Source organism: Belonocnema kinseyi, chromosome 6, assembly GCF_010883055.1.
Source record: "Belonocnema kinseyi isolate 2016_QV_RU_SX_M_011 chromosome 6, B_treatae_v1, whole genome shotgun sequence".
Classification (NCBI taxonomy): Eukaryota; Metazoa; Arthropoda; class Insecta; order Hymenoptera; family Cynipidae; genus Belonocnema; species Belonocnema kinseyi.
Genome location: NC_046662.1, coordinates 50,810,496 through 50,835,097, shown reverse-complemented (window position 1 = coordinate 50,835,097; position 24,602 = coordinate 50,810,496). Strand labels below are relative to the sequence as shown.

General features: G+C 27.7%; 1 protein-coding gene across 2 annotated transcripts in view; it reads left to right on the top strand.

Annotated features, from left to right (window-relative positions):
* LOC117175179 (titin homolog) overlaps positions 1 to 22,796 on the top strand; it is a 97,953-nt gene extending 75,157 nt beyond the window's left edge. For both annotated transcript variants that reach the window (XM_033364801.1, XM_033364802.1), the window contains 2 exons: positions 1,969 to 4,599; positions 17,243 to 22,796. In XM_033364801.1, coding sequence (XP_033220692.1) covers positions 1,969 to 4,599; positions 17,243 to 18,100 — 3,489 coding nt within the window. In that variant the 3' untranslated portion in view covers positions 18,101 to 22,796. The remainder of the gene's footprint in view (positions 1 to 1,968; positions 4,600 to 17,242) is intronic.
* The last annotated feature ends 1,806 nt before the right edge of the window (positions 22,797 to 24,602 follow it).

Below are 24,602 nucleotides of genomic sequence, written 5' to 3'. Positions count from 1 at the left end.
CATACACAAATTTGAATATTTCAAATTTAATAATTTATTTCAAACAAAGAAAAGAAGTTTTTTCTACTTTAAAAGATAACTCTTTAACAAAATACTGGAATTTTCAACAAAATAATTGAATTTTTAACATAATAGTTTAATATTCAACCTAAAAAGATAAATTTCCGACGAAAAAGTGTCATAATTTATATTTTAATAAAAAAAGAATTAAATTTATACAAGAAAAGAAAAGAATTTTAAAGCCAAAAAGAAGAATTTTCAACAAATAAAGATTTTTCACTCAAAAAATCAATAAAAGTTTATCTAAATTATTGAACCTGCAAACTAGGAGACAAATTTTCTTGACTAAAATTCAATTTAAAAAAAAAGAATATGACTGTTCAACAAAAAATTAATTTTCCATGAAACTGAGGCATTTTTACGCAAAAAAAGAAATTTCAAACTAAAAAATCATTTTTTTACAACAAAAAAAAAAACGCGAATTTTTAACTAAAAAATATAAATCTTAAAAAATAGAAAAGTTCTATTTTCTATCAAAAAATTAATTCTAAAAAAAAAAATAAGTATTTTCCACTAAACAGTTAAATTTTCAACCAGACTTTGACCCACGTAGTTGAATTTTCAATTAAAAAAGATTAATTTATAACAAGGTAATTAAACTTTTAACCAACGAGATGACTTTTCAATTTAAAATATAAATCTTAAACAAAAAAAGTGATTTCTTAACAAAGCGATTCAACTATATGTTTTAAACAAATTAGATGAATTATCAAGCAAAGAAGAACGTTTTTTAACCAAAAAGTTGCATTTTCATACAAAAAATGAAATTTCTTCTATAACAGATGTAGTTTTAAATTAAAAAGATAAATTTTCAAAAAAATAGTTGAATTTTCTCTTGAAAAAGATTTGAATCGAGTTTCCACGATTAAACTGTGAATTTTTTAACAAGAAATAATTTTATGCCAAAAAAATTGAATTTTCTATCCAAAAAGAAGAGTTTTCTTCAACCAAAAAGGGTGACTTCTCAACAAGATTGTTGAATTCTCTAGCAAATAGTTGCATTTTTATCAAAATATATATGAAAATTATTTTAAAGCAGAATAATTTTTTATTACAAAAAAAGTTGAGTTTTCATCCAAAAAATATTTCAGTTAAATCAGTACAATTAAAAATTGAATTTTTGTAACAAAAAAATAAGTTTCTACGAAAAAAATGGAATTTTCAATCCAAAAAGACGATTTTTTTCAACCAAAAAGGATGAATTTTGAACAAAATAGTTTAATTCTCTACCAAATAGTTGCATTTTTATCCAAAAAAAGATCAATTTTGTACTAAAACAGATGAATTTGTAATAAAAAACAATTTTTTTATATAAGTTGAATTTTCATCCAGAAACAATTTCAGTTCATTTTTCAACACCAAAATATAGATTTTAAACAAAAAGTACATTTTCTACGAAAGAGTTAAGTTTTCAAGAAAATAGTATAATAGTTTAATTTCTAACCAAACAGTTGGATTTAAAAAAGAAAGATTTAATTTCTGTTAAAGCAGGTAAACTTTAAAATAAAAAAGAGAAACTGAAAAAAAAGAGTTGAATTTTCAACCGAAAAGTCAACGGAAAAATGCAATTTTTTATTAATTAAAATCAGTTCTGAGATTCTCATAAATTATAGATGAAAGTTGTTTGTATGTTTTTATTTCGTGGACACTCCTCTTAAATCCCTAAAAAACTTGGCACGTTTTAATGAAACCTTGGTACGTGAGTTTAATATTTCGAAAATTCCAAATTTCACCATATAAATTAAATGAGATTTTGAAGCACTCTCAGTGGCACGTGTTAATATTTGAATTTCGAAAAAAAAAACGGATTTTCTTTCGCCTAGAATTACCAGGGCATTTTTTTCCAGGTAGACGTCATCCTGAATATTGCATCAGTACTTAATTAAGATTAAAATTTCTATTTTCCAGGTGAAACTTTCGCCACAAGAAAAATCACAGCTCCATCCCAAGATGGTTTTCACCAAAGTACCGGGTTCAAAGCAAACTGTCTTGGCACCGAGTACGAAGAAAACAATTCTTGTACCCGCAGCACGAAATTCTCCGCCACCTTTAAAAATCAAAGTGCCACCATCGCCGAAAACGCCCGTTTTGAAGCAAACAACAATCAAGCCACTGCCACCAGCCAAAGTACAAACGCCGACAATTAAGCCGATGAAGAAGCAAGAATCAAAAACACCGATTATAAAACAACAACAGCAGCAACAGCAGCAGCAGCAACAACAACAACAGCAGCAACAACAATCGCAGAAATCGCCACTGCCGCGAAAATCCGAGACTGAGCCGATACGCGTCAATGTGCGAAAGACAATTGGCGATTCGCTGATGACGAGGATCAAGGCGACCAGTGACTTGAAATTGACCCCGGAGGAAATTTCCGATTTGGCTCTCACCATCGAGCTCGAGCTGTACAAATATTTCAAGGACACGGGCTCGAAGTACAAAGCCAAGTATAGAAGTCTCGTCTTCAATATCAAGGACACCAAGAATTTGACCCTATTTCGAAAAATAGCCGACCGATCTCTGACACCCGACGCCGTGGTGAGACTGAGCGCCGAGGAGATGGCGAGTCAAGAATTAGCCGAGTGGCGGGAAAAGGAGACGAAGCATCAGCTCGAGATGATCAAGAAGAACGAGCTGGATCTGATGGCGCAGGCAAAATCGATAGTTGTCAAGACGCACAAGGGCGAGCAGGTAATTGAGAATGATCGGAGTGATCCCGTCGATCCGAAAACGGCCGTTCAGGATATTGTGACGGCGCTGAATCGTGGCAATAATCTCGAGAAGACGACGACCACGACGACCACGACGACGACGATGAGCAGCGACGAGAAGAAGAGAGAAGAGGTGAAAGAGGAGGCGAAAAGGTTGAAGTTGGAGAAGAGGCGGGAGAAGGAGGAGCGAGAGAAGTTGCGCGATCAGGAGAAGAAGAGGAGAGAGCGAAGCAAGAGCCGACATCGGCACAGTCGTGATTGTGATGATCATAGTAAAACGCGGGAGAAGAGCAAGGAGAGAAAGTCGACGAGGAATAATAAGGAGAGTAAAAAGGAGAAGGATCGTGATCGGGAGAAGGAGAGAGGACGAGATCGGGAAAAGGATAAGAAGCACAAGAGGAGCAAGAGTAAGAATCGAAAGAGCAGTCACAAGGATTACAGCAAGGAGAAGGAGAAGATTGATGAGAGGACTTTGAAGAAGGATCTGGATAAGAAGAAGGATCCGACGCCACCGCCGCCGCTGCTGCCGCCGCCGCCACTACTCGAGAAATCAATTGACGATCGTCTCTGGCGACACATTGACGATGAAACGACCACGAATACCTTGGACGGAAACGATTCGGATTTGTCGGATCGTGAGCCAAGTTCGACGGTTAATATAAAAACGCCAGATATCAATGATGATTTCGAGATTGAGAAGGATCTCGAGAGGGAGAAGGATGTGCCGCGGGGTCCTCTGCAAACGGTCTGGCGAGGATTTGTGAGTATGCCCGATGTCGCGAAATTTTTTATTACCGCGCAAGAAGTGAGCGGACAGGCACGCGATCTTATGGAGGATTTGCCGGACACGGTGGACGTTGTCGGGAGAATTGGCCACGAGACTGTTTGGGACTATATTTCGAAGATGAAGAAGAACGGCACGAAGGAGATTCTTGTGATTAGACTGACGGCGGCGAATGACGAGGAGAAAATACCCTATATTACCCTCTACAGTTACTTGAATAGTCGCAGTCGTCTGGGCGTTGTCGGCAATGTCTCGAAGAATATCAAAGACTTTTATATAATGCCATTCTCGAATTTGGGCCAGGTGCCGAATGTCCTTTTGCCCCTGGATGGGCCCGGATTTGAGGAGCAGAGGCCGCCTCTTTTGCTCGGCATTATCGTGCGCAATAAGAGAAAACGACCGGCGCCAAGTTTACTTCCAGTTGTTGTGCCGGCCAAAATTGTCAAGAAGGATCATCATCCGGATCGAAGTTATACGCCGCCGCCGCCCCCAATGCCGGCCACTCTTATGCCCGTGAAAGACGAGAAGAGCACGACTCCGCCCTCGTCGCCAAAGTCATCGCTTCACAAGGGCATGATTGTTGAGAGTAGCGGCAGCAGTAGCCTGCCGCCGGAAAAGGTGATTGTCACTCAGCAGACTCTCGAGAGTTTGAATAAGGCGCAAATTGGTATGTCGCGAACGGTTATTGATAGTGCGACGATATCGAAAATTGTCCCGGAATTGTCGTCGAAGATTGATTTGACGTCGGCGACACTTGCGAAGAGGCGACAGGAGCCGGAGGAGGATGAGGAGGAGGAGGAGGAGGATGATGATGAGCCGTACAGTCCTGGGGAGATGGACGAGGATGGTGATGATGATAATGATAATGATGATGGTGATGGTGGTTTGAAAAGGCAGGATAATGCCGTTTTGGCGGAGAGTAAGAGTGCAAATAGTGAACTCCAGAGGAAGATGGACGAGTTGAATAGGCAAATTGAGGAGCAGAAGCAACAAATTCAGAGTATCAGCTCGTCTTTCCTCGGCGACGGGACGAATACTCTACCGGTGAGATTTTTCGTTTTTTTTTTCTCTCTCTTACATTATTTTTCTGGTACGATTTTTCTTCACGGAACATTGATTAGTTTAATTTTCTACGACAGGGTGTGTGTTCTAACCCACCTGGAAAACCTGGAATTGTTGTCAGCAGGGTGGCCCGCTGGACTGGGAATTTTTTGAGACCGGGAAATGACAGTGATTTTTTTTTTTTTTTTTCGTACCGGGAATTTTACAAATTTTTAGAAGAAAAATCTGTCCACGTTTGATTCTAACAGTTTTTAAATAATTAGTGGAATTTTTATGCTTTTTAATTATGCTATTATTTAGCTTACAATGCGTAATTCAACATTTTTTTAACTTTAAAAATTGTCCATTTAAAATTTGTCTTTCTAAGCTTACATTTTTGATTTAAAGAATTTTTAAATGCTTTCTGAAAGACTTGAAACAATAAATAATAAGAGCCTTTGATTTTGAAAATTTTTGATAATCACATTTTTATTTAATAAATACAGTTTTTTTTTTAATTTGTCTGTACTTTAAGTTATAAAAAGTGAACAAAAACGATTTTAAACCAGTTTAAGTGTGAACGTATGACTGAAAGTTTATAAACTACTTTCATCTTAAAAATTACTTCATAATAATGTATTCTTAATTAAAGAATTTTATTAAATTGAAAATATTGTTTCAGTATAAAATCTTCCATGTTTAACTCATTTAATTTAAAATTTCTAATTAAAAAAAAAAATGAATTATTGAATATTTAGCAATATTTGAATTTTTATTTAAGACAAATAAATTTAAACCAAATATTTAAAAGTAAAGAATCTTTAACTGATTTAAACAAGAATGATTAATTTTAAATGAAATACTTCATTTTCAAATTCAAAAATCCTTATTTTTGGTAGTAAAAGTAATCTTTTTATTTAAAAATTCGTTTTTTTGTGTGTAAACAATTAATATTTTTGATTAAATATTCTTCTGACCTTTCTTAACATTTGTTTAAAACCTTATTTTTTTTCTTAAAAATTTTGATTGAGAATTCTTGAATTTTGTTTAAAATTCGTCTTTTTTGGTAGTAAATCAATCTTTTTATTTGAAAATTCCTCTTTTTTAATTCAAAATTCAAATTTTTGGTTTAGAGTTCTTGAATTTGGCTAAAAATTAGTTGTTTTTTTTTTTGGTATAAAATTATTCTTTTTATTTAAAAATTCATCTGTTTCTTGAAAATTAAACATTTTGGTTGAGCGTTCTTGAATTTTGTTCAAAATATTCTTAATTACACGATTTCATTAAATTTAACATATTGTTTCAATCTAAAATATTTAATTTTTAACCCGCTCAATTTGAAATTTTTAAATAAAAAAAGATTAATTTTTGAACATTTAGCAATATTTGAATTTTTATTTTTAAGATAGGTAAATTGAAACCAAATATTTAAAAGTAAATAATCTTTAACTGATTTAAACAAGAATGATATACTTCATTTTCAAATTCAAAAATCCTTATTTTTGGTAATAAAAGTAATCTTTTTATTTAAAAATTCGTTTTTTTTTTGTGGAAAATTAAAATTTTTGTTTAAAAATTCGTCTGATCTTTCTTAAGATTTGTTTAAAAACTTATTTTTTTCTTAAAAATTAAAAATTTGGATTGAGAATTCTTGAATTTTGTTTAAAATTCGTCTTTTTTGATAGTAAATCAATCTTTTTATTTGAAAATTCCTCTTTTTTAATTCAAAATTCAAGTTTTTGGTTTAGAGTTCTTGAATTTGGCTAAAAATTCGGTTTTTTCGGTATAAAATTATTCTTTTTATTTAAAAATTCATCTGTTTCTTGAAAATTAAACATTTTGGTTAAGCGTTCTTGAATTTTGTTCAAAATATTCTTAATTACACGATTTTATTAAATTTAAAATATTGTTTCAATCTAAAATATTTAATTTTTAACCCATTCAATTTGAAATTTTTAAATAAAAAAAGATTAATTTTTGAACATTTAGCAATATTTGAATTTTTATTTTTAAGACAAGTAAATTGAAAGCAAATATTTAAAAGTAAAGAATCTTTAACTGGTTTAAACAAGAATGATATACTTCATTTTCAAATTCAAAAATCTTTATTTTTGGTAATAAAAGTAATCTTTTTGTTTAAAAATTCGTCTTTTTTAATTGAAAATTGAACTATTGGGTTCAGAATTCTTGAATTCTATTAAAAACTCGTTTTTTGTCTGGAAAATTAATATTTTTGTTTAAAAATTCGTCTGATCTTTCTTAAAATTTGTTTAGAAACTTATTTTTTTCTTAAAAATTAAAAATTTTGATTGAGAATTCTTGAATTTTGTTTAAAATTCGTCTTTTTTGGTAGTAAATTAATCTTTTTATTTGAAAATTCCTCTTTTTTAATTCAAAATTCAAATTTTTGATTTAGAGTTCTTGAATTTGTGTAAAAATTAGTTGTTTTTTTTTTGTATAAAATTATTCTTTTTATTTAAAAATTCATCTGTTTCTTGAAAATTAAACATTTTGGTTGAGCATTCTTGAGTTTTGTTCAAAATATTCTTAATTAAACGATTTTATTAAATTTAAAATATTGTTTCAATCTAAAATATTTAATTTTTAATCCATTCAATCTGAAATTTTTATTAAAAAAAAAAAAGATTAATTATTGAATATTTAGCAATATTTGAATTTTTATTTAAATTTAAACCAAATATTTAAAAGTAAAGAATCTTTAACTGAATTTTTTGACGTAGAAAACCTGAAATCGTGAAAATTTCAAAGAGCCTTTAAACTTTGAACGTTACAATTATAATTGTTGTATTTGAAAGTGAAATTTTGAATTTTTTATGTATAATTTTCAAATGAACATTTGTAGAAAAAATTTGAGTAATTTTAAGAGGTATTTAAGAGTTTTAAAAAGATTAATAATTATCATTCAAATTTTAGAAAGTTCTCTTAAAATCTTCTAGAATCTATTTTCAAATTTGTCTTTAAATCTTTGAAAAACTTCATAAATATTCTCTTAAAATAATTTTAAAAAGTTAAAAGTTATTTTTAATTTTCCTAGAAATCTTAAGGAAATGTTTTTATTATTTTTAATCTTTTGTCACCCTTTCTCAATTGAAAAAGTAACATTTTATTCAAAATTACAACTTGCACACTAAATACAGTTTTTATTACACTTTCCTAATCGACGAATCTTGAACCAAATGATCGAATTTTCAAACGAAGGAGATTAAACTTTAACCAGGAAGAGTTTTATTTTTAAACATAATTTTTAATTGTCAATTTGAAAATATGAATATTTTACAAGCCAGTTTAATTTTGAAGCAAGGAAGACGAATTTTCAACTAAAAATCTTACTTTTTTAACAAATGAGGATTTTTGCACCAAAAGGATGGATTTTCTATCCAATAATACAAGTTTTCAATAAATAAGTTGAAATTTTGATAAAAAAAGATTACTTTTTAATAAAATAGTTGAATTTTCAACCAAGTAGCAGAATTTCTAACCAAGAGATGAATTTTCAGCCAAAAGGTGATTTTTTTCTAGCAAATAGTTGAATTTGCCACCCAAAAAAGACGATTTTTCAAGTAAAAGAGACATTTGAATCCAAAAAGGATGAATTTTCAACACAAAAATATGTCTTTTTAACAAAATAGTTTAATTCAGATTAATTCTAGAACAGAAATATGATACTTTTTTGTTTTGTTTTTGATCAAAAGACCTAACTTTCACTCAAAAAAGATGAATTTTGAACCGACATAATAGATTTTTGGAAGCAAGAGATTAATTTTAAACAAAAAAAGGTGACTTTAAGAAACTAGTGGAATTTTCAGTAAAATAATTAAACTTTCAACGAATTTGTGGAGTTTTTAACTAAACACAAAAAATATTAGACTTCAATAAAAATTATTAACTCTCTAACATAAAAGGTGAATTTGTAACAACTGCAAAAAAAAAAAATTTCCACCAAAAAATAAATTTATAATAAAGAAATATTAATTTTCTACAAAAGTATACATTTTTGATGAAAAACGATGACTTTTTCAAACAAAATCGTTGAACTTTCACAAAAAGTATGTTTTTTAAGTAAAGGAGATTATTTCTTAAACAAAAATACAATAATAGACTTTTAAAATAAAAGGAATTAATTTTCAATGAAAAAGGATAAATTTTCAATAAAAAAATATGCATTTTTTGCAAAAGTATAAATTTTCGACCAAAAACGATGAATTTTTCAAAATAATCGTTGAATTTTCACAAAACGTATGTTTTATAATTCAAAGAGATTATTTCTTAAACAAAAATACAATAATAGACTTTTAAATAAAAAGAATTAATTTTCAACCAAAAAAAGGTGAATTTTCAACCAAACGATATAAATGTTCGATCAATTACGATTACTTTTCAACAAAAGACTTTAATTTTCAACAAAATAATTAAATCTTTAACTAAATAGTAGAGTTTGTAACCAAAAAGTAGAATTTTGAATAAAAAAAATGATTTATTAAAAATTTCACTACTCGGTTGAAAGTTGAACGAATTTTTTCAAATTTCATTTTTTTTCGTTAAAGATTCATAATTTTAGTTGTAAGTTCGTTTTTTGGTTAAAAAGAATAATTAACAATTCTTTTTGTAGAAAAAATTTTTTTTTTTTTTTAAACTGCAAATTCGAATTCATTTTTTGGTAGAAACTTCATCTCTTTTTGAGTTTTTGGTTAGAAATGCAACTTCTTAGTTGAAGATTTATCTATTTTGGTTGAGGATTAGACTATTTTATTTTTAATTAAAAAATTTGGTATGAAATTCAACTATTTTCTACAAAATTTAACTCTTTTGTAGAAAATTCGTTATTATTGCCTTTTTTGATTGAAAATTTAACCATTTGGTAACGGATTTAACTAAGAGGTAAAAAATTGAATGTACTTGAAAAAATATATATATATATTTTTAAAAATTAAAAATTAGTTCTCAGTGGAAATGTAAATACTCTTTTTTTCAGGGTGGCCGTTTTAATAGAAGAAAAATTTCCGGTCATCTCTCCCGGTTTTCAAACAATTTTTTATCACCTATTTGTCACCTATTTTAAAAAAAATTTCACCCATTCACCTTTTTTGACGAAAATAGGTATTGTGATTACTGCAAATATTGAAAAGTAAAGAATCTTTAACTGAATTGTTCGACATAGAATTTTGTATTTGAAAAATGCTTAATTTGTAAGTGAAATTTTTTAAATTTTGATGTATAATTTACCAATAAACATTTTTAGAAAAAATTTGAGTAATTTTATGAGATATTTAGGAGTTTTAAAAAGATTAAAAATTATCATGCAAATTTTAGAAAGTTTTCTAAAATGTTTTAGAATCTTTTTTGAAAATTTTGATTAAATCTTTGAAAAACTTTTGAAGTATTCTATTAAAATATTTTTTTCAAAATGAAAAATTATTTTTAATTTTCCTATGAATTTAAAAAGATGTTTTTACCCTTTCGAAGCCTTTCACAATTCTTAAAAAAAATCTAATTTTTTTGTTTAAAGTCTGCGAAAATCTATATTTTGTTTTATATTAGGCTATAATTTCAAGTTTTACATTAAGTTTGAATATTTTTAAAACTTCTGCATATATCTTAAAATTACTCAAATTTCGCCTACAAATAATAAATGTTCAATTGTTATTTATACATTGAAATTTTAAAGAAATTTTTAAAATATTTGCATGTTTTTCTGAAAATTGTAGAAAAAATTCAATTACTTTTGACAGATATTTAGAAGTTATGAAAAAAATTCCAGAATAATTTTAAATTTAAAACACATTTAAAACAACTTCCAGATTTTTCAAGATTTTGAAATAAAATTTTGAAACTTTCCAAGGATGTTTAAACTATTTGAAAATAAAATAATTGAATTTCTAATTTAAGAAGTGTACATTTAGAATTTTTTCAATTTTTCAATATTTGATGTGTCTAGCTTAACATTTCTTGAAATTATATAATTTTGAAAATTTTAAAGTTCATTGATTGATTTTTGAAAATGATAAAGTGGATTTATATTTTAATTAAAAACTAGTAGCTCTAGTGTTCCATTTTTTAAATGTCATTGACCGTGAACAATTTTTGCGAACCGGGAAATGACCGGGAATTTACTTCGTCGATTAAAATGGCCACACTGTAAAAATATCCTTCCAACTTTGATTATAACCGTTTTTTAAATAATCAGTTTAATTTTTGATCAAAATGCAGTTTTAAAGACTTAAAACAATTACAATTTTGATTAGTTTAAAATCGAAGATTTTTTATTAAAAAAAAATTTTTTAGTTGATCAACGTTGAATATAAATTAATTAATGATTTCTTAAATTGAATTTTACTTGTAAGATTTAAGAAGTAAATAGTAATTGATTGTACAAGATTATTCGGAATCAGATAACAATTTCAGAATGTCCAGATTTTAAGGTTAAATATTAGACTGATCAATTGAAAATTCGATTTAATTAAACAAATTTAAACGCCCTATTTGAAACCTTATAAACTATTAAAAATTTTTAAATAACTTCAAAATAATGTATTTATAATGAAAGGCTTTTATTCAATTTCAGATATAATTTTATTCTAAAATATTCCATTTTTAAACCATGCAATTTGAATTTTTTTCATTAAGAAAAAGAGCAATTACTTAATATTTAAAAATATCTGACTGTTCGTTTAAAATCAGTAACTATAAATTAAATATTAAAAACTAAACAAAAAACTAAATTTTCAACTTAAAAATTTTAATTATTCTATTTAATCAAGTTTAATTTATAAGACACGTTGTTAATTTTGGCGTATAAATAACAATTGAACATCTATTATTCTTAGAAAAAAATTTGAGAATTTTAAACGATTTTAGAACAAAAAATTGAGAAGCTTTTTAAGAATTTTGACGGGCTTAAGAAGAAGAAAAACCATTTCCTAGGAAAATTGAAAATCATTTTTTTATTTTAATAAACTAATTTTAAGAGAACGTTTAAAAAATGTAGAAAGATTTATAAAATTGTTAAAAATGAATGTGAAAAATTTTTCAGAATTTAAAAAAAAAATTACTTTGAAAAAATGTAAAACAACATGTAGATGTTTCAATATTTTCGATTAAAGTTTCGAAGCATTTAAGGATTTTTAAACACTATTTCAAATAAAAATAATTCAACTTTTAATTTGAGCAGAGAATTTTGTTATATTTAACTATTTTGTTGAAAATTCAATTATCTTTTTGTTTGAAATCAATTTTTTCAACTGGAAAATCATCGTTTTCATTTGGAAATTCAATTATTTGGTTGAATATTCATGTATGTGGTTAAAAATTCATTGTTTTTTTTGTGGGTTTTTTTTGTTGTATAAAATTAATCTTCTTCGTTGAAAATTCATCTTTTTGCTTGAAAACTGAACAGAGTGTGGTTGGAAGGAGAATTAAATTACTTTGTTGAAAGTTCATGATTTTAATTTGAAATTGATCTCTTTGGTGGTAAAAGGAGGATACATTTTTAACAAAAATGATGAAACTTTCACGCAAGAAAATACATTTTCACGTTCAAGGTTTAAGCAGAAATTACAGGGTGACCGGGAATTTTACAAATTTTAAGAAGAAAAATCTTTATATATTTAATTTAAAGAATTTTAAAGTAAAGTTTTGAAGACTTGAAGAATTAAAATTTAAAAGCATTTTAGGGTGAAAATTTTTTGATAAAAAAGAGTTTTTATTTTATCAACTGTCAATATCAATGAAGAAATTATTTTTAAAATGAATCTTTACTTTCAGTATGAAAAACTGAACAATAATTGATTTGACAAAACTGGGATGGCCGCTGGACCGGGAAATGACCGGGAATTTTACAAATTTTTATATAATAATAATATATAATAAATATAATAATAATTTTTATATAATAAATAAATAACTATTTTTTTAATGGATTTGTACTTTAAGTACATTAAAGGCTTTTATTACATTAAAAATATTGTTTCAGTCAAAAATATTCAATTGTTAACCCATTCAATTTTACATGTTTAAATTACGAAAATTATTAATTATTGAATATTGAATATTCGTTTTTGAAAATTTTCTAAATCTTTTAAAACCTTTTTAAATATTCTTTTAAAATAATTTTTCAAAATGAAAAATTATTTTTAATTTTCATAGGAATCTTAAGAAAATATTTTTTTTCCTTTGAAGCCTTTTCTAATTATTGAAAAGCTTCAAATTTTTTGTTTAAAATCTGCAAAAATCTACATTTTGTATTAAATTAGGCTATCATTTCAAGTTTTACATTTATTTTGAATCTTTTCACAGCTTCTAAATATCTCTTGAAATTACTTAAAATTCGTCTATAAATAATGAATGTCGAATTGTTACATTTAAACATCAAAATTTAAAGGAAAGTTTCTAATTTTTAGGATTTCCTAAAAATTTTATGAAAAATTCAATTAATTTTGACGGATATTTAGAAGTTCTAAAGAAAATCTCAAAAATAATTTTATATTTGAAAAAATGTACAACAAATTATAGATTTCTTAAGATTTTTGAATATAATTTTTGAACTTTTTGAGGATGTTTAAACTATTTAAAATGCAAATAATTGAATTTATGATGTAAGAAGTGTTCAGTTCAAAAAAATTCCAATCTTTCAATTTTTAATGTTTCTAGCTTAAAATTTATATTATTTATTTATATTTTTTTTATATTGAAAAATGTTATTACCTTTAATTTTATACGTGTAAATTATTGAGCATTTGAATACACAATTTTTGAATTGCAACACTTTTTAACTTCAATTTTAAAAGTTTAAAATTCGACGGCTTTCTACTTTGATTGCTTTAATTTATTATTACTTTAAATGGAAAAATGTTCAGAATAGAGTTCGATGTTTTTTAATTTCATTGACAGTGAAAAGTGTTTTCGAACTTAGAAAAAACCGAGAAATGACCGGGAATTTTTTTCTTCGACTTTGATTTCAACTGTTTTTTAAATAATTAGTTAAATTCTTATCATTTTTGATTATATCATTCAATTAAAAATGCCTAGTTCGAAAATCTTTCATTTAAAAAATTTTCCAATTTCGATTTTAAAATTTTAAGCCTACATTTTACTTGAAAGAATTTTAAAATGCAGTTTTAAAGACTTAAACAAATAAAAGTTTGAGGCGTATAAAATCGAAAATTTATGCTAAAACATTTTTAGATGATCAATTTTGATTATAAATTAATTAATGATGTTTAAAATTGAGTTTTACTTTAGATTTAAAAAAGTGCATACTAATTTTTACAAGACGATTCTTGTGATCAATATCAGATTTTTAAATTAGGAATAAGAAAAATTACTTCATATTTAGAAATATATATTTAAAATTCGTAATTGTTAATTAAATATTAAAAATTAAACGAAAAAAACTAAACTTTGAACGTCACAATTTTAATTTTTCTATTTAAAAAAATTTAATTGTAAGTCAAGTTATTTAATTTTGGTGTATAAATAACAATTAACCACCTATAATTCTTAGAAAAAATTTGAGTGACTGGAAGAGATATTAAGAAGTTTTGAAAAAATTAATTTAAAATTTGAAATGATTTCAAATAAATTTATACCAAAATTTCAGTGCAAATATTCCAAGACCTAATTTGATACCAATTATAGATTTTGGCAGATTTCGAACAAAAAATTTAAAAGCTTTTTCAGATTTTGAAAGGCTTCAGAAAAATAAAAAACATTTTGTAGGAAAAATTAAAAAGATTTAGAAAGACTGACAAAATTATTACACATGAATGAGGAAGATTTAAGGATTTTTTTTTATTTGGCAGTATTTTAAAGAAATTGTTGGGTAAAATTTTAGGAAAAATTCGAATCATTTTAAAGGATGTTTAGAGGTTCTGAAAAAATTTAAAACTCAAACAAATGTAAAGCAACATTTAAATTTTTTAAAATTTTGAAGCATTGTAAGGATATTTTTAATTCTTCAAAATACAAATAATTTAACTTTTAATTTAAGAATCATTCAGTTTATAAAAAATTAATTCATTTCTTAAACTATATTAATGTATTAAACTTAAAATTCAACTATTCTGTTTTTGGTTTAAATTGGAATGGTTCTAGTTGAAAATTCATGTATTTTCTTTAAAATTTGATCTTTTTGTTTGAATTCAATAATTTTTTAAACAAAAATTTTAATCTTTTTGGCTGAAATATCAATTATTACGTTTTTTTAGTCCGAATTCATCTTTTTTGAATGAAGATTTGAGAGTTACTTTATTGTTAAAAATTAATTTTTTGTTGAAGATTCATTTGAATTTAAAATTCATCTTCTGGGCTGTAAAAGGAGCTATTTTGTTGAACATTCTTTTTTTCGTTAGCTGAAAATAAATTTTTTACTGAAAAATTAACAATGCCAGTTGCAACGTCGACTATTTTGTTGAAAAATTCTTAGTTTTTTTGTTACTGAAAATTTTTGTTACTGAAAATATAACTATTCAATATTTGGTTGAAAAACTGTTTTTTAGTTGAAAATTTGGACGCCTTTGGTAGAACTTAATCTTCTGGGCTGAAAATTAATCTTTTTATTCAAAATTTAGTGATTTTAGTCAAAGACTCATCATTTTGGTTGAAAATGTATCCTTTTAATTGAAAATTCACGAATTTTCCATCCCAGTCGTCATCTTTGGTGAAAATTAATCTTCTTTGTTGAAAATTCATCTTTTTTGTTTAAAATCAACTATTTCAGTTAAAGGTTTATTATTTAAGTTGAAAATTAATTTTTGTTAAATAATTTCCTTTTTTTATGTGAAAATTCAACTATTTGGTTAAAAATATTTTTTTCCGTAGAATATTCAGCTATGTATTTGGTTGAAATTTCATTTTTTTGGTTAAAAATTCATCTAGATACTTTCTTAAAAGTTAATATCTTTTCTTAAAAATTCAGTTCTTAAGTCGAGGATTCATAATTTCAATTGAAAATTTATATTTGTCATTGAAAGTTTAACTATATTGTTGAAAATCCTTTTTTTTGTGTGGAGAATTAATTTTATTGGCGAAAAATTTTCAACTGTTTGGTTCAAAATTGATCTTTTTTAAAGCAAAATTACTTCACTTTATTGAAAATTTGCCTTCATGGCAGAAAATTAATCTTCTTGAATGGAAAATTCATCGCCTTTGGTTGCAAATTGAACTTTCGTGTTAAAAATCAATTTTTTGGTTAAAAATTAATTTTTTTTTAATTAGAAATTTAACTTTTCAAATATTTGGTTTAAAAATGATTTTTCGTAGAAAAATTAATTATTTGGTTATAAATTCATATATTTTGTTGAAAAATCATATTCTTTGCAGGAAATTAATCCTCTTGGTCGATAATTCATCTTTTTGATTGAAAATAAAACTACTTAGTTAAAGATTGAACACTTTTCTCAAAAATTAATCTTTTTGTTTAAAAGTTCATATGGTGATGATTCATCATTTTATTTGGAAATTCATTAGTTTGTTAGAAAATTCAACTTTTTGGTTGAAGAATGTTCTTTTTCAGTTAAAAATTCAACATTTTTGTTTAAAACTACATTTTTTGGTTGAAAAATCGTCTTTCTTGGTAGAAAATTAATCTCTCTGTTTAAATATTAATCGTCTTGATTGAAAATTCATTTGTTTTTGCCCAAAAATTTCAGTATTGCAATTAAATATAAACTGCACGGTTGAAAGTCAAATTAAATTTGTTTTAAAAATTAATCTGTTTTTTTTTTTAATAATGATTCTTTTAATTGAAAATTTAACGTTTTGTATTTATTCAAGAAAAGTCCTGACACTATTCTATTTTTTGTTGAAAATTGGTCTTTCTTAGTTGAAAGTTCAGCTATTTGTTAAAAAATTTATCTTTTTTAGTTGAAAATTCAAGTATTTGATTAAAAATGAATGCATTTTTTTCAATCGTCTTTTTGGTAAAAGCATTCATCTTTTGGTTGAATATTGACACTTGAAAAATTATTCATTTGAAGCGGTTTAAATTGAATTTTATATCGCACCCACATTATTTTACTTATATATGCACTGAATTTGAAGAAGTAGATCAAATAAAAATTTATTTGCCTTTTTATTCAAATTCATGGACTTCAGAGACAAAATGAAGAAATTATTAATTATTTCTTTGGGTATTATTTAATTAATCTATAGTGCTAAAATATTTAAGAATATCTTTTAATAATAATTAAATTCTTGGAAAATAGAAAAAAAACCATTATTTACAATAAATTCATGAAAAATTAAAGCTGGAAAAAACGTGGAATTGTCAGGAAATTTTTCTCCAGGATTTGAGTAGATACCAACCTGAATTAAATTTAATTTGCGACTGGTGTGATTCTTTCGAGAGAAAAAAAAACAGCTAAATTTTAAGATAATTGTGTGAGAATTCATTCTCTGGCGTTTTTTACAACTCACAATGTGATAATTTTTTGTAATAATATTTTATTTTTAAATACAATAAGTAGACGTCGAAAATATTCAGTTTCAAACAACGAAATAATGAAACTTGAAGTCGATAACAATTAAAATTGTTTTCGAGTAAAGTAATCTAGTAAATAGCTCATCTCGAATCTTGCAATTTTAGAAATCCCTTAATTCGTAAATTTGAATCGACAATTATAATTTCCAGGGCCTGGGACTCGATCCCGAGACAGTCGAAGGAGACGATGCTTACAGTCCCTCGGACACTCGATCGTTCACTCCGCCACCGCAGGGTCTCGCGAAATTCTCTCATCAGCCAATACTCGACAAGGTTTCCGACATCACAATTCCCGCGAACCTGCAAGAAATTCTGGCAAACGTAAAACGTCAGGAAACAACGAAAGTCGATCCCTATCTTCCCTCGAAACCTGGAGCATCATTCCTGACTTCAGTGAACACGAGGGGCCAGAAATCGGACAGATTCTCGCCATTTGGGAAAGGCGCAACTTCGACCCGATTCAACGAGAAGAATTCGGAAGGAGAAGCCGCGAAAGTGAGGGAGACGACGAAAACTAGCACTCTGAGCTCGATGAGTGAACTCGATCTGATAAAAAAAGCAGCTGAGCAATTGGCCACGGAGCCATTTCCCCCACCTTCCGTCGCCATGCCTCCTGGACTTTTTTCCGTGATTTTGCCGCCCCCGACTCCGGCAGTGCCGCCGCCTCTGCCTCCACCACCTCCAGCGACTTCGGCCGATTCGCCGAGTCCTTCGAGTTCCGACTCTGTAGATAATAGCATAAACTATCCATCGAAAATCAATGACTCGTTTAAGACGAGTCTCGCTTCCAATCAACCCCGACCTCCCGGCCTCGAGGACGACGATGAGATCCCGAGTTTTCTGTCCCAGCCGACGACTCCCGAAAGTCCTTCCAAGACTGCGCTTCCTTCGAAATTCCTGACCAAAAGTGGTGTTGTGTTAAGTGTTAAGCGAAAATTAAGCGAATCTGAGTCGCCTTCCAAGTCTCCAAGGACAAAATCGAGGTGGGGTCAACCTCCCTCGGATTAATTTCATGTTTTTTTTTTTTTTTTTTTTTTTGTTTTCTAGAATCTGTGAAAAGAGCACGAAGTAGTGCAGCCATTTCTAGAGGAAAAATGGTTACATGTTACAGGAGAGAGCCTCTAGGTGGCGAGATTTTTGTATGTAAAATTAGTTCAATCTTAGTCGATGGAGGCTCTGTAATATCCAGCCGGTCTTGCTGTAAGAATAATAGTTATTCCGGGAAAAATCTTCATTTTTACTACTTCGTGGTCTTGAGTAATGCTTGTAATTTTATTATACCCTATTTCCTAAAGTAAAACTTGGCTTGGATGCTGGAAGAATCACGATGAAGACAAGAAATGTGCAGTTGAAAAAAGAATGATTTTGACGTGACTTTGCATACGTGAGCCTTCGTAAGAGTTGCTATTGTTTTGATGATTTAGTATCTTATTGAAGATAGATGAAGAAATGACTTAATTGCATTTCGGATCAGTTCTAGAATTGTGGATCTAGAAAGTTTTCAAAGTTCTAGAACTGTTACAATATTGGATTAATTTTATTTCGGATCAGTTCTAGAATTGTTGTTCTAGAAAGTTTTCAAAGTTCTAGAACTGCTGGACAATTGGCTTAGTTGCATTTCGGAACAGTTCTAGCAGGTTATAGAACTACCCAATAAACTTATTGCATTTGGGATTAGTTCTAGAATTGCGGTTCTAGAGAGTTCTAGAATAGTGGTTCTAAAAAGTTCTAGACTTGTGGTTCTAGAAATTTTTCAAAGTTCTAGAATTGCTACCCAATTGGCTTAATTGCATTTCGGAATATTTCTAGAATTTTTATTCTAGAAAGTTTACAAAGTTCCAGAAAGTTTTCAAAGTTCTAGAACTGCCACCCAATTGGATTAGTTGCATTTCGCATCAGTTTTACAATTGTGGTTCTGGAAAGTTCTAGAGTTGTGGTTCTAGAAAGTTCTAGAATTGTCGTTCTAGAAAGTTCTAGAATTGTTGTTCTAGAAAGTTTTGAAAGTTTTATAACTGATAGCTAATTGGCTCAATTGCATTTCGGATCAGTCTAGAATTGTGGTTCTAGAAAGTTGTAGAAAATTCTAGAATTGCTACTTAGTTGGCTTAATTGCATTTTGGAATAGTTCTACAATTTTCTTTGTAGAAAGTTTTCAAAGTTCTAGATGATTTTCAAAGTTGTAGAACTACTACCCAATTGGCTTAATTGCATTTCGGATCAGTTCTAGAATTGTAGTTCTATAAAGTTCTAGAACTGCTGCCTAATCGGCTTAATTGCATTTTGGATCAGTTCTAGAAAGTTTCGAAAGTTCTTGAACTATTACCTAATTGGCTTATTTGCATTTCGGATAAGTTCTAGAATTGTAGTTCTTGAAAGTTCTAGAACTGTTAACTAATTGGCTTAATTGAATTTCGGATCAGTTCTAGAATAGTGGTTTCAGAAATTTCTCGAAAGTTTTCAAAGTTCTAGAAAGTTTTCAAAGTTCTAGAAAGTGTCCAAAGTTCTAGAAAGTGTCCAAAGTTCTAGAACTGATACCCAATGGTTTCAAGTTTGTGACGCGGGTGTCGCTTACTTTAAACCCAAGAATCAAATTATTATTTTCACCGTTTTAAATCCAAAATGAAAACGTTGAAAAACTAAGGATTATTCGAAGTGTAGTTGTGCATTTTTTTCTTGTGCCTAATATTTCTCGACCAGATGAAGATGGCCGAAGGTTATTTTGTTATTCTTTCAAAGTACCCGAGAGTTGAGGATCAATTCAAATTGTAACTTTTAAAATTGAAAATTTGGAAAGCAACAGTTTCTGATTCGAATATTTTTCTCTCGTGTCAAATAATTTCTTTCTATAAAGATTCACATTTTTGAAGGTTTCAAAGCTCAAATTTGGAACTTATTTTTCTACAAATAAAATGGATTAGAATAAAAAATATTCTTCGCCCGTCTTATAAATAATTTTATTTATAATATATACTCGACGCAGTGTAAAAAGAATTGGCTGGTTGTTCAAATCTAGAAATTTTTTTAATTTAGAGAATAATCTGATCCCAAAAAAGAAAGAAGCATTAAGTTTAGTATTTTGTGATTCTTCATCAGTTAGCATCCAAGTGTCACTTTTGTAAATACCAAAGCGAAGAGGAAGGTCGAAAAGAGTACGATTCTTATCCGCAATTATAATCACATGAAAGAAAAACAAAAAAAAAAACAAGGAAATGTATTGATTGTACATAATCCGGAAGAATGATGTAAAATATTTGGCGGAATTTCGAATGGTGAAAAGTTGAGTAAAGCGTGTCACAGCATGACTTAGATACTGGCTGTGTAAATAATAAACAAAATATTAAAATGAGAATGTTTTGTGGAAAAATGTGATTATATAACGGCCAGGCGGTATTCGAAAAAACGACGTGTCTAAAAATTGTTTTGTACGTCCATCTAGCTTTTCTCTCTTTTCTTGGCGAATACTACATTAGTTCATTCGTGAAAGCTAGAATGGTTGAGAATTTAAGTTCCTAGTCAAAACTATTGTTTTTTTTTTTTTCTGTTTTTTTTTTTCCATTACCAAAAAAAAGGGTATAGAATGTTGTGGATTTGATTGGGAACTTTAGTGTGCTGCGAAAGTGTGATTGAAAAAGTGTAAAGTTCATTTTTAGCGTCGTAAATGTTTAACTAATTAGAATTCGATAAATTTCATGGAGAATCAGCTGCTGATTGTCTCATTTCGTTTTAGTATCTCGTAGTTTCGTTGAAAAGAAGAATGCTCGATACAAAATTCTAGAATTTTTAATGATCGACTCTGAATATATATTTTTTTTTGTCGCACCCTATCTGGTTTCAATTTTTCTAGAATTGAATTGAAGAATGGAAATAATTTATGTCGGTCAAACAAAAGGAGAACGGTAAAAAGTAAATATTTTTGTTTGACCTGGTTGAATAATGAAAATAACTTTCCAGAGTCTCGCGTTTTAATGGTTTTAAGAAATATGACGAGTTGAGTGTGAATACCATAGAGCATGCATAGAATTTAACAATCACTTGGTATCTAGCATTCTTTAATTCTTTTATTCCAATTACACTAGGTTGATTTAAAAATGCTTTTATTTTTTTTTTTCCTTCAATTTTTCATTCTTATCGTCCCCAAAAAAAGGGGTTTTTCGGGGCGATTTGGGGGAAAGTTGGAGGGGAAAAAATTATTTTGTCGAGCCTAATTTACACGATAGGGAAACGAGACGATAAAAATGATTAAAGTCGTACTACTGTTGTAATAGTATTAGCATAATAAGTTCAGTTTTCGTAAAATTAAAATTTATTTTTTTTTTATTGAAAATTGAAAATTATAAGTGGTAGGAATTTTTTTGAATGAGTGAGAAAATTATCTGTGATTGTTGATTTGAGATAGATTTTTTTGTTTTCTTTAATTTTTTGACCAAATGTTTTCTGCGTTTTGAATTGAATTCAAGAGGAAAAATTCGTTCCAAAAAATTCGTTCACAGTTTGATTGTGAATTTTATGTAGGACTTTGTGTCTTACTAAATGTGTAAGATTTTGTATATAATAAATTTTTATAGTTTTCAAAATAAGTAGTTTTGAGATGTATGCATTGTTGGCATCCAAACTTTTAATTCTTTTAGTCGATAAAGTTATCCGAAGTTAATTATTTATTGCAGTTTGATTAGAAATAATTTATAAGAATTATTTTTGTCTTTTTTGAATTTTAAGAGAAGCACCTTTTAGAAACTTATTTTTTAATAGTGCCCATTTATTATATAGTACTTACTATAACTATTATTATAAATTATAAAGATTTAGTTGTAAAAAAAAATTTTTCTTTTTTAACCGAGGGTAATTTTTTCATAAATGCTTAGAAAACAATTGGTCGTTGATTGGAATAAACAAAGTGGATAGTTTCTTCTTTCATTTATTTCTGTGCTTCAGTAGTGCGACTCCAAAAGACAAATACTTTCTGTTATGAACAAATCAAAGTATATGTAATATTTACATAAAATTTATGTGCACAAATTCTCATGTCTGGGAGGGAAAACGTGCTAGAGTGGATAATTTAGTCTACAGTGGATAATCATTACTTAAGAGGGCAAATAAAAGAAAAATAATTAATTTTTTTTATTTTGATTCATTAGCACGTGTAGTGTTTTAACTTTTAATTAAATTAAATTAATAATCTTACGTAAATTGGTATTTTTAAATGACGATTATCCACTGTAGCATGATCCACTGTAGCATGATCCACTGTAGCATGATCCACTGTAGCGTGATCCACTGCAGCGTGATCCACTGCAGCGTGATCCACTGTGAGGAAGGATGCCCCCTATCGGCAAAAAAATGAAATAATAAAAAATGTCAATTATTTGTTGACAAGAGTACAATCGCAAACTTTGATGGCAAATTTTCGTTAGAATTAAACAAAAAAAATAAAAAAAAATTGTTTTTCAGTTCCACTTTAAGCTCATGCATTATTCAAAGTTGATCATGTAAAATGTGCAAAGATATCTTTGATTTGCAAGGCTTTGTACACATATCTAAATGGATAATAAAAATATAAAAAACGCATTTAAAACCCTTTAAAGCGGGTAATTGCATCCGACTTAAGGAATCTGTAAATATAGTTATAAATTGACGAGACTTTACAATGTTTACATAATTATAATAAGCAGTGCAAAATAATAAACAATTATTAATTTAATGTTTACAAATTGCTTTTTCATTTTTAATTCATTACAAATATATATCTGTTCCTATTTTTGTTTTGTCATTTACTTAATTTTATTATTTATTAGGAATTAAATTTGTTTTTAGTGAATTTATTAGTTTAAAATGATTTTATACAAATTTAGGTCAGATGCGCGCGCAGCGGATACTTTCTAGTTGAAAGAAGATCCATTTTTAAAAGGAAATAAATTTAATTCCAGACATTTGAGGAATTCAAAATTGAAAACGATTCTTTCGTTGTTGGAATTTTCTCCCTTTTTGCAGTATTCTTTTTTACAGTTAATTTCAACTTGCTTGAGCGGTTTTAAATATAATTCTAAATTAAATAAACTTTGGCGCGCGCGCTAAAATAGTGCGCATGCGCGAATTTCTTGCTAATCAGGGCCGTCATTAATAAGTGTTATTTTTGACAATCTAACTAGGAATAGTTTATTATATTGAAATTATTTTTTTTTAGACTTTAAAGTTTGTATAATATTTAAAAAATTTAAATTTCAAACTTTTCTTTTTTATAAATTCTAGAATGTTTTGCCAAATATAAGATCTCTGAAAAAAATGATTTTCTAAGATTTTACAAATCAAAATAATATTATTATAAATAATTTCGTACAACAAAAAAGAAACCGTATTAAAATCAGGTTTTTTTCCTACTTACAAAAAAAAATATTTGATTTTAACAGGGTTTTTTTTTTAATTTGAATTTTTGCTTACTATCGCTTCTTACAAATTTGAATAAATGATTTTTTTCGGGGAAAATATTCTATAAAGTCGAATATTTTAGAAGAAAGTTGATTTTTAAACCAGAAAAGATCAATTTTCAACCAAGAAAGGTGGGTTTTGAAACAAATACCCAGTGGGCACAAAGTTTGGCGACAACTTTACGACAACTTTACGACATCCTGTGTCCATAAGTGTCTACGTTATCGTAAATAAGTCCCAAAAGGATGCATTTTATATACCAAAAGACCAATTTTTAACAAATCCGATCAATTTTAAAACAAAATTATAACTTTTCAACAGAATAACTCAATTTTCAACAAAATAGTCCAAATCTTCAACAAAAAAACCCGGGGCGGCACGACATTTGTCGGCGTCTTTACCACAACTTTACGACATTCTATGTCCACGTCGTTAAGTCGTCTTTATGATATCGTAATGACACTCTAATGACACTCTAACGACACGGGTTGAGGATGTCGTAAAGTTGTCGTATAGACGTCGTCAAATTTTGTGCCCACTGGGTAGTTCAAATCTTCAACAAAATAGATCAATTTTCAACAAAGTTTAATATTTAACAGAATAGTTTTTTTTGCTTTATGAAATAATCGAATTTTCAAATTAAATGATTATTAAACAAGCAGTGAATCCTGAATAAAAAAAATTCATTTTTGAGAATAAAAGTCCAAATTTCAACAAATGAGTTAAATTGTCAATAAAAACAGATTAATTCTCAACATAAAATAATAGTTGATATATTAACCCAGAACATTTTAAAATATTTAATCCAAAATTTAATTCAACAAAAAATACGAATTTCAAACAAATAGTTCATAGCAAAAACAGATTATTTTTTAACCAAGCAGTTTAATTTTTAATATAAAAGACGAATCTTGAAACAAAAAGTCGAATATGCGACACCAAAAAACGACTTTTCAGCCAAAAAAAATTCAACCTGAAATGGAAAATTATTCTTTTTATTGCAAATTAAATTCTTTAACTGAAAATATAACTGTTCTATTGTTTGTCAGGAATTAATCGGTTTTAGTTTAAAATTCAATTATTTGGT